This window comes from Eleginops maclovinus, chromosome 19, assembly GCF_036324505.1.
Source record: "Eleginops maclovinus isolate JMC-PN-2008 ecotype Puerto Natales chromosome 19, JC_Emac_rtc_rv5, whole genome shotgun sequence".
In the NCBI taxonomy this organism is placed as follows: Eukaryota; Metazoa; Chordata; class Actinopteri; order Perciformes; family Eleginopidae; genus Eleginops; species Eleginops maclovinus.
Genome location: NC_086367.1, coordinates 24,300,761 through 24,316,120, shown reverse-complemented (window position 1 = coordinate 24,316,120; position 15,360 = coordinate 24,300,761). Strand labels below are relative to the sequence as shown.

General features: G+C 41.3%; 1 protein-coding gene across 5 annotated transcripts in view; it reads left to right on the top strand.

Moving 5' to 3' along the window:
- map4k5 (mitogen-activated protein kinase kinase kinase kinase 5) overlaps window positions 1-15,360 on the top strand; it is a 39,686-nt gene that overhangs the window by 3,377 nt on the left and 20,949 nt on the right. For all 5 annotated transcript variants that reach the window (XM_063908113.1, XM_063908112.1, XM_063908111.1 and 2 more), the window contains exons 3-12: window positions 4,235-4,292; window positions 8,551-8,641; window positions 11,259-11,323; window positions 11,411-11,466; window positions 11,544-11,591; window positions 13,499-13,541; window positions 13,632-13,704; window positions 14,728-14,859; window positions 15,045-15,107; window positions 15,202-15,283. In XM_063908113.1, the coding sequence (XP_063764183.1) occupies window positions 4,235-4,292; window positions 8,551-8,641; window positions 11,259-11,323; window positions 11,411-11,466; window positions 11,544-11,591; window positions 13,499-13,541; window positions 13,632-13,704; window positions 14,728-14,859; window positions 15,045-15,107; window positions 15,202-15,283 (711 nt within the window). The remainder of the gene's footprint in view (window positions 1-4,234; window positions 4,293-8,550; window positions 8,642-11,258; window positions 11,324-11,410; window positions 11,467-11,543; window positions 11,592-13,498; window positions 13,542-13,631; window positions 13,705-14,727; window positions 14,860-15,044; window positions 15,108-15,201; window positions 15,284-15,360) is intronic.

Sequence of the window (15,360 nt, the reverse complement as noted above, 5' to 3'; positions counted from 1 at the left end):
TTTTAGTGTCAGAGGAGAAGTATTGTAGGAGGGTGTGTTTATTCTGAATATGCCACTGGGCTTCTGCTCTTTTAGGTCTCTGCGCTACAGTCTGTTATTCTGAGAGCCTTAATGTCAACAAAAATGAGCTGAAGCTGAATATCTGGTTCGATGAAAGCAATGCAGGCTCAGGAGTTATTGGACATGTCTGAATCAATCCTGCGCAGCACCAGTGGAGTCTGAAGCTGCTGATGCTAGAATACTGACACCAAAAGTGTAGTTTCATCTTCATCTACGAATGAGATGACTCTGTTTCGATGTTGTTCAGAATAAGAGACCATTCATTAATGCTTGAAGCAAATTGGAAATACATTGTTTTATATATAGGCTTTATAAACGTGGAGAAGTTAGAGTATAACTGCAAGTTGTACCGTATATGTATCAAGAAGTATGCAGAACTGTTTGATATCATTAAGGATGATGTTATTACTAAAGAAGATGTGATGGCTGCAGAATAGTTAGGATGCATAAGACAATTCCAAATAATGCAGAATGTTAATATAAGCCTGATATATCTTAAACTGCAGCAAACACCAGCTTGAAACACACACACATAATATTGATTATGAGATGACAGACTATTACAGGTTAACCAAAACAAAATGGAGCAGCATTGAAAAGTAATTGGCGACTGTTTTAATCACAGTTTTTCTGCAAAAATAAACTGAAAATAGTGTTTCCATCCTCTCTACTTTGGAGAGTTGTGTCTTTTCTCAGTTTTGAATCCTTCAAAGGGAATGTCTTTGGGGTTTGGACTGACGAACAAAACTAGAACTGACATTTAAAAGGAATTGGCAGCTACTCATTCATTTAGTTATTCAAGTTAAACATTTCCTTAACACTTCTCAAATGTGCCTCTTTGTTTGGCCATATATGAGAGTAGTATGTTAGATTAGAGTATATGAAATACTTTAGGGCTTTGACCTCTCGGGGTCATGCATAAAACAAGGAATTTGAGGATGCATTTTGGATGTGCACGGTATGAATGCAGCTGAAACACGCGCTGTGTCCGCAGTGTTTCCTGAGTGTCGGCTGCAGGATCTCCTTGTTGATGCGTGTGCCACCGTGCAGCAGAGTCTGATCTGATGATAGTTCATGCTGTCAGGGTCCCTCCCCATACAAAGCCTCTGTGGCAGCCCCCCCCCCCCTCCAGCAGGAGGAATGCAGCGCCTGGTATTCTGCAGCCGCTCGCAGGCGGAGGCTGAAATCCGATCGGCCCTGTCCAAACACGCGTTCACTGAGGGTGTGTTCAGGAACACCTCCGAGAGGGACAAGTTGTCTTGGATGACTTTTAACGGGACGAGCATTCCTCGCTTTGATTTATTACAGCTGATTATACTCTGGTGTTGCTCTAATGGTCATAATGATTCATTCTGTAGTAATATATCAGACCTGTTGACAGGCTGGAGCTGCAGGGATGAGTCCATAGAAGTAGTTTTCATTCAGGAATAGCCTCTCTTATCTGGATATATGTTGCTATTATTGGTTTATTTTACATTAAAGTGAATATTTAGCCATTTAAAGGACTTTTTAGAGACTCAGATGGACATTTTCACAATTTTCTCCCATTTTCTACACCAAAACTCAGAGGAACTAACATTTATTCCCACAATTGATTCATTTATAATGTATTTTCTAAATTGTTTTGTCTGGAACTGCAACAATTAGTCGATTACCAGAAAACATAGTCAATTATTTACATTTTGTTTTGATTGTTGAGTTTCAGCCTCTGAAATATGCAGATCTACTGCTGTTTGTTGTCATATTTAAATGAATATCTTTGGGTTTTATATTTATACACCAAGCAAATAATCTATATAATTAATAAAAGATGTATGTATATTATAGCTTTGAATGTGTAGCATATCTCCATATTTAAGAGGCTGAAATCTGCATTTTCCTGCCATTTTTGCATGAAGAATGACCTTTTCACTGCAGCTCTACTTAACATGCTTGGATTTGTTTTGAATCGGTATTATTTAATGGTTTCCTACACATAAAGCCCCAGAATCTAAAGAAATACACGCTAGTTAAACCAGTGTCAGTATCTATAAAAGGTGAGTAATATAAGTAAGTGTACTAACACTGGTGTCAAAGCTAAAGGACAAAAAGGGAACCAGTGCATGCTTCATGTTGTCGGTCACACAGTTTGGGTTAAGGTTTTTTTAACCTTCGCTCTTCACTTGGTCTCACTCTTTATGGTTTGAAGAATAAGATGAAAATGTTAAAAGCTGAATCTGTCTGTTGCTTCCTCCGGTCTCAGATTGTGTACAGCTTTGGTGGTCTGCTGCATCACATATTTGAGCGGTAGCTGCACAAACTTCCTCTTTCTGGGTAATTCTCAGGTCTCAGGAAATGCAGATAGCCACTGGTTGTCAGAAAGAATGTGGTCAACACTTAAACAGGTTCCAAGCAAGAGCGACTCTTACGTGGTTAAAAGCTGCACAAATATCCCACGTGAAAACACTTCTTTCCTAGAGTTTACTTCTGTTTTTGTTGTGTGTATGCACGGGGTGGTCAGCGGAAGGACGATCTGTTTATGTGTCTGAATCAGCAGCACATTCCCCGTGTTGAGAGGGTTTTATGGTTTAGCTGCTCGTCCCATCACTCCCACGGATTAGGGAGCATCCCGTCTTGACCTGGATTTATGTCGGTGCAGCCTACTGCAAGATGGAAAGTTCACAAAGGATGGATTTATCTGTCTAGAGCCTTTGAGATGTAGATGTTAGTGCAGTTTAATATTAAACTCTGAAGATGTTTCTGCACAGATATACAGGAACTAAACTCTGCTGCTCTTCAGATTGACTTTCATAATCTACAACAGGGATATTAAAGAGTTCTAAAGCCCAGCATGATGTCTGGGGATGATGCCTGTTTAAGCTGATTTGATCTTATTTAGGATTATTATGATGTTTACGCTTAAAGCCACCCTGATGGGGGTCCGTTAACCCGCGTCGTGCAGCAAAGAGAGCTGCAGGAATGAGTCCTAAACCCAGAAATGCTAACTGTTCCCTTGTCTTGAACTCAATGTGTTGTTGGTTGTTATCCTGCTGTAGTTCCTTTATAGCCCAACATTAGCCTCCTTTAGCTTAGCGGTGGTGACGTGAAGTCATGTGACCGTGCTGTAGTTCCTTTATAGCCCAACATTAGCCTCCTTTAGCTTAGCGTTGGTGACGTGAAGTCATGTGACCGTGCTGTAGTTCCTTTATAGCCCAACATTAGCCTCCTTTAGCTTAGCGGTGGAGACGTGAAGTCATGTGACCGTGCTGTAGTTCCTCTATAGCCCAACATTAGCCTCCTTTAGCTTAGCGGTGGTGACGTGAAGTCATGTGACCGTGCTGTAGTTCCTTTATAGCCCAACATTAGCCTCCTTTAGCTTAGCGGTGGTGACGTGAAGTCATGTGACCATGCTGTAGTTCCTTTATAGCCCAACATTAGCTGCCTTTAGCTTAGCGGTGGTGACGTGTAGTCGTGTGACCGTGCTGTATTTCCTTTATAGCCCAACATTAGCCTCCTTTAGCTTAGCGGTGGTGAGCTGAAGTCATGTGACCGTGCTGTAGTTCCTTTATAGCCCAACATTAGCTGCCTTTAGCTTAGCAAGAGTATGTACTGATGATTTGACTGATGGAGATGTGGTCGTGTCCCACAGTTCAATATCTCCACTCCATTTCTCTCCGAGGCGAAAGGATTATCCAAATTACATTTATTGGTTTAATGCTTATGTAGGACAAAACTGTGAGGGATGAACTGTCAGAATACAGTTTCACTCTATGAAAGCTCAAGGCTACAGACAACCTCTTTCAGTATTAATGAATCTGTTATTTATTAATCAAGAATAATAGTTAAAAGAAAACAATACATTTGAATTTATTCATCATTCATGTCTAGAAATGTCAGAACATTTGGAAAATTGTCCTTCAATCGTACATTGAGGTCAGCTGATGGTCAAACACCTAAAACATATGAATTGCTATCAAATAAAACCATTTCAAAGAGATGAAACCCTCACATTTGAATCCCTGAAATGTTTGTATTTTTTACAGAAAACTCAGCTTTTAAAATATCTGCCAATTATGGTTCTGTTCATTCACTCATTAAAATACTCGTTCTGTCTTTTTAGAAGTTGGACCCCAAGTGGAGATTAAAGCAGTTATAGTGGCAGTATTGCTGACCGTTCTGTTGTTGTTTATTTCAGGCGCGAAACCTTCAAACTGGGGAGCTGGCTGCAGTGAAGATCATAAAGCTGGAACCAGGTGAGAGTCTTTCCTGTATCTCAGTGTCTCTCATCAAAGTCAGGAGAGAGTCTGGTATTTTTCCTGGGGTTTGAAAGGAATACTCAAAAACATCAGAACCGGGCGAATACTCCTCTGATTTCAAACATGCATGTGCTATCAGACCCTGTTTGCTGGACTTATTCTAATATGTGAAATAATGATAGTGGTTCAAAGTTGTGTTGGTAAAAATGTTCTTATGTTTTCCACGTGAGGAATACCAGGAATTTGGATAAATTAGAAATACATAATCTGGTATTTTAGCACAAAACCTTTCAATATTCCCGATAAAAACACCCTGTCAGAATAATATTCAACAGCTGGTTATTAAACGTTGATTGTTTTCCTATAAAGGAATTCTATGAACTATATTTCTTGCAATTCAACAATTAAGATGTGAACATAAAGGCTCGATGTGTTCGTTCAGGCTCCTCGAAAGTGCTTTAATTCCCCGCCAAATTGCCTTTGATGTGACGCTCACATATTCATTCAACTTTAAGCAGTTTAAGTCGTCTTATTCAACCCCTTACTTAAAAATCTGGGGAGAAACGCATCATAAAAGTCATGAAATCCTACGGAGAGTGGTGTGAGATGTTTGGTTCAGGAGAGCAGGCTGACCTACTGGCAGAGTGGAATCAGATTAGTGGGATTACGATGAGCTTTGCAGCACCAGAGACCAGACTGAGCTCAGATGATCAGCCGTCCGGTTTCTCTTTCTCTCTGCCGGGGTCCGAGAAAGGAGGGGGGGTCTCCTCTGGTTCTGTATCTGAGGATTCATTAGAAATCTGACTTCCTGTAGACTTCTTTAACTCGTAGTTAAACACATAGAGAATAGCAGGAGGGGTTATTTAACTAAATAGAGGAGCCTGACCCGGGAGAAGCTGAATTATTTTTAGGTTGAAAAGTGACTAGAACAATGAGTTCTCCTGCACTGACTCGTCTGTATTCTTAGTAAGTATTATTTGTGAAAACTTTAAATCCTAAACTCATTTTAAATAATTCATAGGAAACAGGCGTAGTGCACAGCTCAGATTTAAAGCAGTGTTACAGCTTCATTTAATAGTAGTTGTATTCCAAGGTCCTTTGTTCCTGTACAGTTATCCCAGCCTCATAGTCCTGGAATGCTTCCAAGTTCAAACAGCTCTCACATTTATTCCATTCCTGTTTACTTAATTTTTTTAGGATTACCGCAGCCCGGGTCATCCTGTTTTAGCAGGACTCTCCTTTCTTTACCTCCGCGTTCAGCCAGAGTCACTCCTCGGTTCCTCAGGTAAACAGCTTTGGGCGGAGGTAGAATCAAACCGGTTAGACGGGAGGAGCGAGGAGGTGGGAGTGGAGAAACCCTCTGGCTGCAGCATAATCTGATTAGCTGCATGGTAAACAACCATTTAGGATTAATTAGCGCTGGTCACTGACGGAGAGAATATGTGTGTACTCACCTTTCGCTTCCTGCTCTTTACACACTCCTAGGAGTCAATTATTATAAACACCGTCATTAAGCCTCCATTCAGTCCTATGACGGGTCCTTTTGTCGTGGAGATAGGGACCGGCCCCTTGGCAGTTTGTATTAGAGGTAGCTGCAAGCCGTTTGGGTGTGGAACAACGTCCCAGCATGCAGTAGGGCTGCCTGCACACAAGGTCTTAGAAGAAGAAGTTTAGATGTTTGGTTACATGGCCATATTGAATGTGCACTCAAGCGATTTGCAGAATTTACAAATATTACTTTCAATAAAGTGACATTTAGAAAAAAACCTTTTGGGAAAAAGGGATCATTTTGAAGAAAGATTTGGAGAAAAAAATCTGAAGTTTGAAAGAAGAGCAAAAGGGAAAGAAATTGGGAGACAGAAAGTGTGGATTTTTAACCCATTGAAGCCGGGATAGCGGATAAGTGGTTTTCTGGTACAAGAGCTCTGTGGTATATTTTTGCATACATTTTTGGCCTCTTAGCCAATGAAATGCATCAGAATATACACGTGGCATTGTTTGGATTTTTTTCGAACAATCATGGCCGACTTAGAATACTGAAGTTAGTGAAGGTAGTGATGTTGACGATCTGCACAGCGCTGATGACATTACTGCTGACTACTTTGAACCCGTCGAACCAATCGACCGGGATTTATGGTTAAGACATCTGTTTGAAGACGACGATGACCATGAGTTTGATTTTTTTCAACCGCACCCCAGGAGTGAAAGTCGATTTACCTGCAGAGGCCACTCATGAAAGCCACAGCTGTAAGCTCTCAAATACTTTTAGAATTTTGTTTCTATCTGCTACAGAGGCTGAGAAATCCATTATTTAGTAGGCGTTCACACAATTGCTGAATTTCCAGAAACACTTCAGGCTTTAGGGGTTCTTCTAAAATCGCCCATAGGTTTCCCAGGCGTTTTAAGCCTGAATGGGTTAAAGAAGATGATCAGGGCCATGTGAAGAAGGAGAATAAGGAGAAAATAGAGGGACATTTTGAAAAGTCCAAATTTAGAAAAGAAAGTCTGAGTTATTATTTCACTTGAACATTTTCCGGGGAAAATCTGTGTTTTGGTTTGAGGGCGCACGCCCACAGCAAGAGGGAGCAGAGACCCTGTTACCCGCTTTAGACTAAAGCCTGGATCTGATGAGCTTGTAGGATGAACTGTTGGAGGCTGCTGAACACATGAGAGACCATGCATGAAGAGGATTGAAGGAGGAAGTTGAGTCAAGCTATTGAATGTCAGGTTTTGGAGCTGTTCCCTCCCATTTACAGTACATCGTGGGCTCATAATCTCCCACAGATGACTCCTTATGCACAATCATCATCACAGCTGTTTAAAGGCTAAAAATAGCTTGTGACATGTCTCCTCCCGTTCTTCAAGAGTAAGGTTGCTTATAATTGTATATTTGGTTATTATTTAATCCAGACGCTCACAGAGAGTCTAAACCCCTCCCACTGAAAACACGACCGCTCTTTCATTTTTTCATACAAATGAAATGTTGTTTGTGTGCTCAGAAACTGCTCTGCGGTCCAGGATGTATCTGTGGTTGTTTTTGTGCCAGAGTTCAGATGTCTGGAGCTCTGTGTCGGAGTGAAGAGCAGCTCAACAACAGGCTGGAGTCACAGACGCTGCCAAATCTCGCTCTGACAGTTTTATAACAGACTGAATCCATTAACAGACCTTTGTTTACGTCTGAGGTGATGCATCTTAAACACTATGTAAAGAAGTCTAGGTGTTTCAGTCTCAGTTCCCTTAGTTTTTGTCCTTTTGCTTTTTTCATGCTGACTTATCTCATAGAGAGTTATGAGCACATCTCGGGTAAACCCAAGTTTAAAGTTAGTCCTTTGCCTCGTTCTTAGTAGTACTACCCTTCAAGATGACTTAACAGCGTTCCTTAATATCCTTAACAAGTCTTAAAAAGCACTGATTTTATCTCATCTACAAATATGTGTGTAATTGGTATTATTTATCCCTAAGTCAAGCCTTTCTAAAGTCTCATAAAACATTACATTTCGACTCTGAATAACCAAATGTTGTTGTACACGGATTTTTAAAACAAAATATACCAACGTTTCTTGTGTTTACTTCATTCAAACCCGGATAGTGGAACAACACATATGTCATTTAGTTTGTGTGCTTGCTAGCAGCAAAATAAGGAACTGCTTTATTACGTTTCATTTTGTGCAAAATTGTCCGAGCTATAAAGCGTCACTGGTGTTTTGTTCCTCAATTTTGGCTTCTGTTAAAGACTCTGTTAAGAGTCCAGAAAATGAGTTTAATCTGGAGTGATGCCTTCAATGACAGTCAGTCGATAGAGCGCTGAACCCGGCACGTCTTCTTCCTAACATTAATGTACCCCAGCTCTCTCTGGCCCCACACATCCCCTCCTCCTCCTCCTCCCTGCTGGTGGGGTCTGAGAGTGCTGAGCTGGATATCAGCCGGTACCATGAAGCTCAGAGTACAAGGTGTTCTCTATTGTTATTGGCTGTTCAATAATCCGCTGTATTTACTCAGAGATTTAAGGTCCGAGGGACGAGTCTGTTCTCTGGGTTTCAGTTTGGCAAACTAAACGGAAAATTATTTATAAGAGAGTGCACAACCTTTCCATCACCAGAGAATAACTGTGTGGTCAACCCTGTAGATTTTACACGTGAAGCTTAAACCAAATACTTGGGATTGTAACGCGTTTTCATGTGGTGTTTATTTCTAAATGTTCCCAACGTTGAACCTAACTCTCTGTCCGTGCCTCTGTGATTTCTCCTGTTTCCAGGGGACGACTTTTCCATCATTCAGCAGGAAATCTTCATGGTGAAGGAATGCATGCACCACAATATTGTGGCCTACTTCGGCAGCTACCTCTGGTAAGAGCCAGCTGAAAATACTCCTGCTTTGTCATTTTACTCCCAGTGCTTCTCCTCTGTTTGAGACTCACACGCTTCTGACTGGAGGACTTAAACACATGATGTTTAATTACTGAGTCACACCTGAGAGGGAAAGGGTGAGTCAGAGCTCCGACTGACCTTCAGAGGGACAAGTACTCAGGTCTTATTCTGAGTTACAGTACTCGGATATTGTACTTGAGTAAAGTAGAAGTACTCAGATCTTGTACTTGAGTAAAGTAGAAGTACTCAGGTCTTGTACTTGAGTAAAGTAGAAGTACTCAGATCTTGTACTTGAGTAAAGTAGAAGTACTCAGGTCTTGTTCTTGAGTAAAGTAGAAGTACTCAGGTCTTGTACTTGAGTAAAGTAGAAGTACTCAGGTCTTGTTCTTGAGTAAAGTAGAAGTACTCAGGTCTTGTACTTGAGTAAAGTAGAAGTACTCAGGTCTTGTACTTGAGTAACGTAGAAGTACTCAGATCTTGTACTTGAGTAAAGTAGAAGTACTCAGATCTTGTACTTGAGTAAAGTAGAAGTACTCAGGTCTTGTTCTTGAGTAAAGTAGAAGTACTCAGGTCTTGTACTTGAGTAAAGTAGAAGTACTCAGGTCTTGTACTTGAGTAAAGTAGAAGTACCAGAGTGTAGGAATACTCTGTCACAGTAAAAGTATTCTAAATGTTCCTCCAGTGAAAGTAGAAAGTACTCTCCTCTAAATGTACTTAAAGTAGCGACAGTAAAAGTAGTCATTGTCTGATTGGTCCATTTCAGAATAATATCTCTGATATGTTTTATAATGATTGATCATTAAAGTGTTCTCAGAGCTGGTAAAGGTGCAGCTAGTTTGAATGGCTTTGTATACTGCAGGGTAGCTGCTGGATTTACTGCAGGTGAACTACAGTCTGATTTAAGGGAGATTATATTTACCATCAGTAATCCAGATCTGCCTAGCAACTACAGGGATTCAATAATGTAGTGGAGTGAAAGTACACAGTAGCATCAAAGAGTACCTCTACAGTACTTGGGTAAATGTCCCTCCCACCTCTGAGCAGCTCAGTTTTTTTTGGCTGACAGGAAGCAGCACCAGTCCGCCCACCACGGCCTCTGACTTCCAGCTGCTTTAACTGGAGCTCCAGCCTCTGAAGTGTTTTATACGTCCAGAGCCGCCTGTCTTATCACAGCAGGACCCGTCTCCTCTCACAGGAGCACAATGGCTTCCTGTAAGCGGTTAATGAGCAGCCCACCAACACGCCTTCATCATGTATGAGACTACATTAATTATATTAGAAGAACCACAGGTTTTATTGGGGGAAATTTCCAGTTTCCCTGCCTCAAACCCCTTCCATGTTTCTCTGAGAAGCTGTGAGAAGTAGCACAGCTGTGATTGTACCCTCACCTCACAGCTCAAATACTCTATAGTATACTTCTACTTTTACTCAAGATCTGAGTACTTCTACTTTACTCAAGTACAAGATCTGAGTACTTCTACTTTTACTCAAGACCTGAGTACTTCTACTTTTACTCAAGTATAAGACCTGAGTACTTCTACTTTTACTGAAACCCTTCCCCTCTCAGGTGTGTACAGATCTGAGTACTTAATATTTAGTGACGTGTTATCTGGGTTTTGAGATGTTTACCCTCTCACAAACAGTGCCTTTCCTTTCTGTGAACCATAGTTTGCCCCTTTACCATAAGGAAGCAAACACACACACACACACACACACACACACACACACACACACACACACACACACACACACACACACACACACACACACACACACACACACACACACACACACACACACACACAGCCGGTGACTGACGAAGGGAAGGTCTCCTGCAGTAATTGGGACAGGTTTGTGTCTCTGCAGGAGGGGCTTCTCTTCTCAGTCTGAGTTTCTGAACGAGCTTTTCTTGTTTGGGCCGGCTGAGTCAGAGACGGCTCCTGCACGCCTGGTTCTCTCCCTGTGAGCACACAGCGCCTCTATGGCATCCCTACATGTGATTTAGCATGTGCTTTTACCCAAAGTGACTGAGCTTCACTTCAAGACATGCTTACAGATTTTAAGTAACCTCAGTAACCTCAGTTTTGACCCGAGTGGCTGGGAGTCTGCTGCTGTTTCCTCCATAGATATTACAGCGGTTGACTCTTTGATGTCATTTTGAAGATGTGCATATGGTCCGATATCGACCAGCCTTACCTGTGTACTAATATTGAATGTGTTGTACTTATTTGTAACCCGATCAACAAGCCTTGCTTCTGCTGCTTAGGTTTTACTACTTATGTGCAACGAGGCAGTCATTAATTAAAAAACAACTTCTAGTTCTTCTTCTTGTTCTTCTCCTCCTCCTCCTCCTCCTCCTCCTCCTCCTCCTCCTCCTCCTCCTCCAAAAATATAACAAATAGTATTTCCTGGTGTTTTCTGTTGGCGAAAACCAGTGTTTGTTGACCGGACTTCCTGTGGATTGATATGACTGCACAGAGTCTCTTGATCCTCGTTAGAAGCGGTCTGTTAGCGAGTGTTAGCAGCTTCTGTAATGTTCAACTAAGCCGTGTAAGAAGTGCCTCAGCCGTTCCTAACTTTCTGTGTTCCTCCTCAGTCGAGAGAAGCTGTGGATCTGCATGGAGTACTGCGGCGGAGGATCTCTGCAGGACATCTATCACGGTGAGCTCTTTATACATCGGAGATGCATCGCAGTCATGAAGGGGTTTTAAACACTGTGCAAACATTAAATGAACCCTGTTGGTATAGTGACGGGACCTCTGTCGGAGATGCAGATAGCGTACGTCTCCAGAGAGATCATACAGGTAAACTAAAGACAACATTAAGGAGAATATTTCAATGTTTTAGGGTTTATTTGGACTAATTATGGTTTCTTTGACAGGGTTTGGGATATCTGCACACCAAGGGCAAGATGCACCGTGACATCAAGGTATGATGTCGTCTGTACTTTGCTTTTTTATGTCTTTTAAGCCTTAACTCATCCCGGTGTTATGTGCCACATGCAGACCTGGTGCATCCTGCAAACACATGCAGATTTAAGGGGAACTCCTGTTGTATTCCTCTGCCTTAAGAGAGTCCTAAGGTGTTAGAAATCATGAACTGCTCTCTCCCAAATAACTCAACTTTGTATAAGAAGTGGACACTGAGAGCACCCAGGGGAGTGTGCTGAGTTTATGGGATGTGTTCTAAAGATGATTGATGTATAGAAAAGAAACAAACAGTCTGTAGATAAATGAACATACATGTTTTTATGAAGCAGCTCCAGATTTGAAGATTGTCTCTGGTTTTTGGATTTAAAGAGGAGCTTATGTTCCCAAATATTATATCCAAGGTCACGGAAACAACAGACTGGGGTTTAATTAGAGGGTGTTGCAGCCTTTGCAAATGCAAGTACAGGAAGGGAAACGAGAAGAGGGCTGTGCATTTAATCTCATATTTATTCAGGCTTCTCATATTTAAATCAGCTGCACTACTGACACTTTAAATGCATCCCAGAGAAGAGGAGTACTAACCAAACACAATGCACTGGATTTAGAAGAACCTGATTTGAAGTCTTATTTTCATGCAAAGCTTCTGATTTGAGGGAATGTTGCTCAGCATTAAAGTATAAGCAGTGCTCTGGGATTTGCATAGAAAATATGGGTGCATTTTTCTATAGCTTGCTTTTAGGAGATGCATTGTGTAAAAGCAGCAAGAAATCACAACATGGAAGTGAAAGCAGGGCTAGTTGTCTTAATCAAATCAATCATCAGAATAATTTAAGTCATAATTATGATGTGAATATGGACCGCACTACTTGTTTTGGAGATACTCTTGCAGCAGAGAGGTGTGAGAAGGACTTTGCTTGTCTAGAGGTCTGATGCTCAGAGGTGTGAACTGCAGTCACAGGAAGAGCGTGTGATCACTAGAGCAATGGTGTCACTCTGGGGTTTCGAGGCTGAGATCAGGCCGCTGTTTCGCTCTCTGGTGTTATCGCAGGAGGTCAGGGCCGGACCTGTTATCTTTCCTCGGCGCTGCGCAGCGAGCACTTCCTGTTTCCTCTCCGCTCAGCGCAGGATGAGAGAGACCGCCAGTCACCGCCGGCAGAAACAGAAACGGTCAGAAAGCCTCAGAGCTGCAGTCGATGCGTCACCTTAGGCTGCACGTGATTGGCTCTTTGTTATAAACCAGGCAAACATCCCTCAGTATCTGCAGCCCCAGCCTCACCTGTGCAGAAACACTCAGGATTATTTCTGTATTCCAGCGTGCATTTCAAGCCACAGTCAGATTGATATCTTTTATGTCTCATACTCATACTTATACACCACTATATATATTATAATATACACAGTTTGACATTTGTTATTGTGATATATTCCAGTACAATGTGCACGGTTTTACTTTAACTTCTTGTGTTATTTATTTATTTGTTTTATTTAATTGTATTTGCTTAATGCCTATTTTAATGAACCTCTATTATTTAATTGTGTGTTATTATTGCACATTTTATTACCTTTCTTATGTTTATATACATTTATTTATTCAGTTTTATTCTTCTTCTTATTGCACGTTTTAATTAAATGTATAATGTTTATTTAAATAAGTTTATTCTTATTTAATTACAATTATTGCATATTTTTACTTATTTTATCTCCTATTGCCTTTTGTTAAATAAACCTATTATTCACTTTTTTATTTTAAGTTATTGTTCATTTTCACTTCTTCTGTTTTTTTACATTTTATTAAATAAATGTAACAAATAGGAATTATTGTATATTCTCAAATGGAGCGACTGGTCTCTTTTTCAATGTGATTCCTTGCAGTAAAATACTTATTAATTGGATCTTTTTTTCCCAGGGTGCCAACATACTTCTCACAGACAACGGGGATGTGAAGTTAGGTAAATGAAATCTTAAATCCAGAGGCCTTGAACTCGTCTGCAGCTCTGAGTCGATGACATAATCTGAAACCCTGTCCATCCTTCTTACAGCCGACTTTGGAGTCGCCGCCAAAATAACCGCCACCATCGCCAAGAGGAAGTCCTTCATCGGAACGCCTTACTGGTGAGTGTGTGGACAGGTCTCTGATATATCCAGAGCTTGTCTCTGATTGGCTGCAACACCAAACAGACACATATTCATGAATAAAGGTCATGAAGAAGAGGATTTGGCATCACAGGTCAAGCGTTGGCTCATACTCTGAATCAGATTCCAGTGAACTGTCTGAGTCACTCCCTATCCGACAGATCTCCTTAGAGGTGATGATGAACTTCCCCTGAAATATAGAAGTTTCTCACAGCAGCAGAAGGAAGGTTTAGTAGAGGAACTAAGGCCCCTAAAAGTCGAGGTGCCCCTACTCTAGTTCATGAAACGGATGGTTGTGTAAGAATAAGGTTAATGTTGGGAACTTTCCCAAACCCTAAAATAGTGAAAATGTAGGCTCCTCTGACGGGGGCCGTCTGATCTCCGGAAATAATGATCAGACTGTCCCCACATTTGGACTAGATGTTCACAGAGAGGCATAGCATACTATAAAGCTAAGATTATATCAACACCTTTTAACCATCTTTGTAAAAGAGGCGGAAATGGAATATGAATAAAAAAAAACAAAAGTATGTTTAAACTAAAGTGTCCAATCACCCACTCAGGATGTATATTCACCAGAGACCATTCCCTTCTCCCTCTGCTGTCCCCAGATAGTGTGGACTCGTCTTTTCCCAATAGTTGTAATACTTACTCTCCAGCTTCTCATTTAACCTCTCCTCCTACATTATTCGTCTCTTTCCATTCAACTTTGAATAAGACGTTCTAATATGACGTTGATAAAGCTCCCGTTAAGTTAAGCTTCCAAACTGTAAACTTACTGTGATATATCGAGGAACATTTTAAACGCATCTTATATTCATGTATTTAAAGATCTGCCTTTAGCTGGAGTGTTTTTGAGTTAGAGATGAATCCTCTCCAACCTCCAAACACTGGTAATTTACAGCATGCAACATAAAGTCTCACAGTACTGGGAATGCGTATAAAAACAAATACCACATGGAGCTAGTCTCAGCTTTGAGTCCTGGTCCTGATTGTGTGCAGGATGGCTCCTGAAGTGGCCGCGGTGGAGAAGAACGGCGGCTACAACCAGCTGTGTGACATCTGGGCTGTCGGCATCACGGCCATCGAGCTGGCCGAGCTGCAGCCGCCCATGTTCGACCTGCACCCCATGAGGCAAGACCTTCATTACCTCATCCAATAAACCTCCCTCTGATGAGGCTGAGGCTCCATACTTCATCACATCTTCTCTGTTTCCTACCCAGTCATCCTGCTGTTAGGAAATACATTTTAGGCTTTCTTTTATGGTCACTTTTAAGTCTGTCTACACCCCTTTTAATCCAAGTGTTCTTCTTCTGTAGGGTTTTGTTTCTGATGTCCAAGAGCAGCTTCCAGCCTCCGAAGCTAAAAGACAAAAACAAGTGGTGAGTGCAGCTCATTAGGAGAGAGCTGTTCACGTTATGATGCTTCATGCTTTTTAAAACCGTTGCATTAAATCTAAATCTTCTCGTTGCTCAGGTCCACTGCCTTCCATAACTTTGTCAAAGTGTCTCTGACGAAGAACCCGAAGAAGAGACCCACTGCAGAGAAGCTGCTATCGGTAATCACTGTTCTTCTAATGCAGCGGGAGATGGAAATGTTAGGAGCAGAGAAACGAATTCATAGAGTAAATGAATG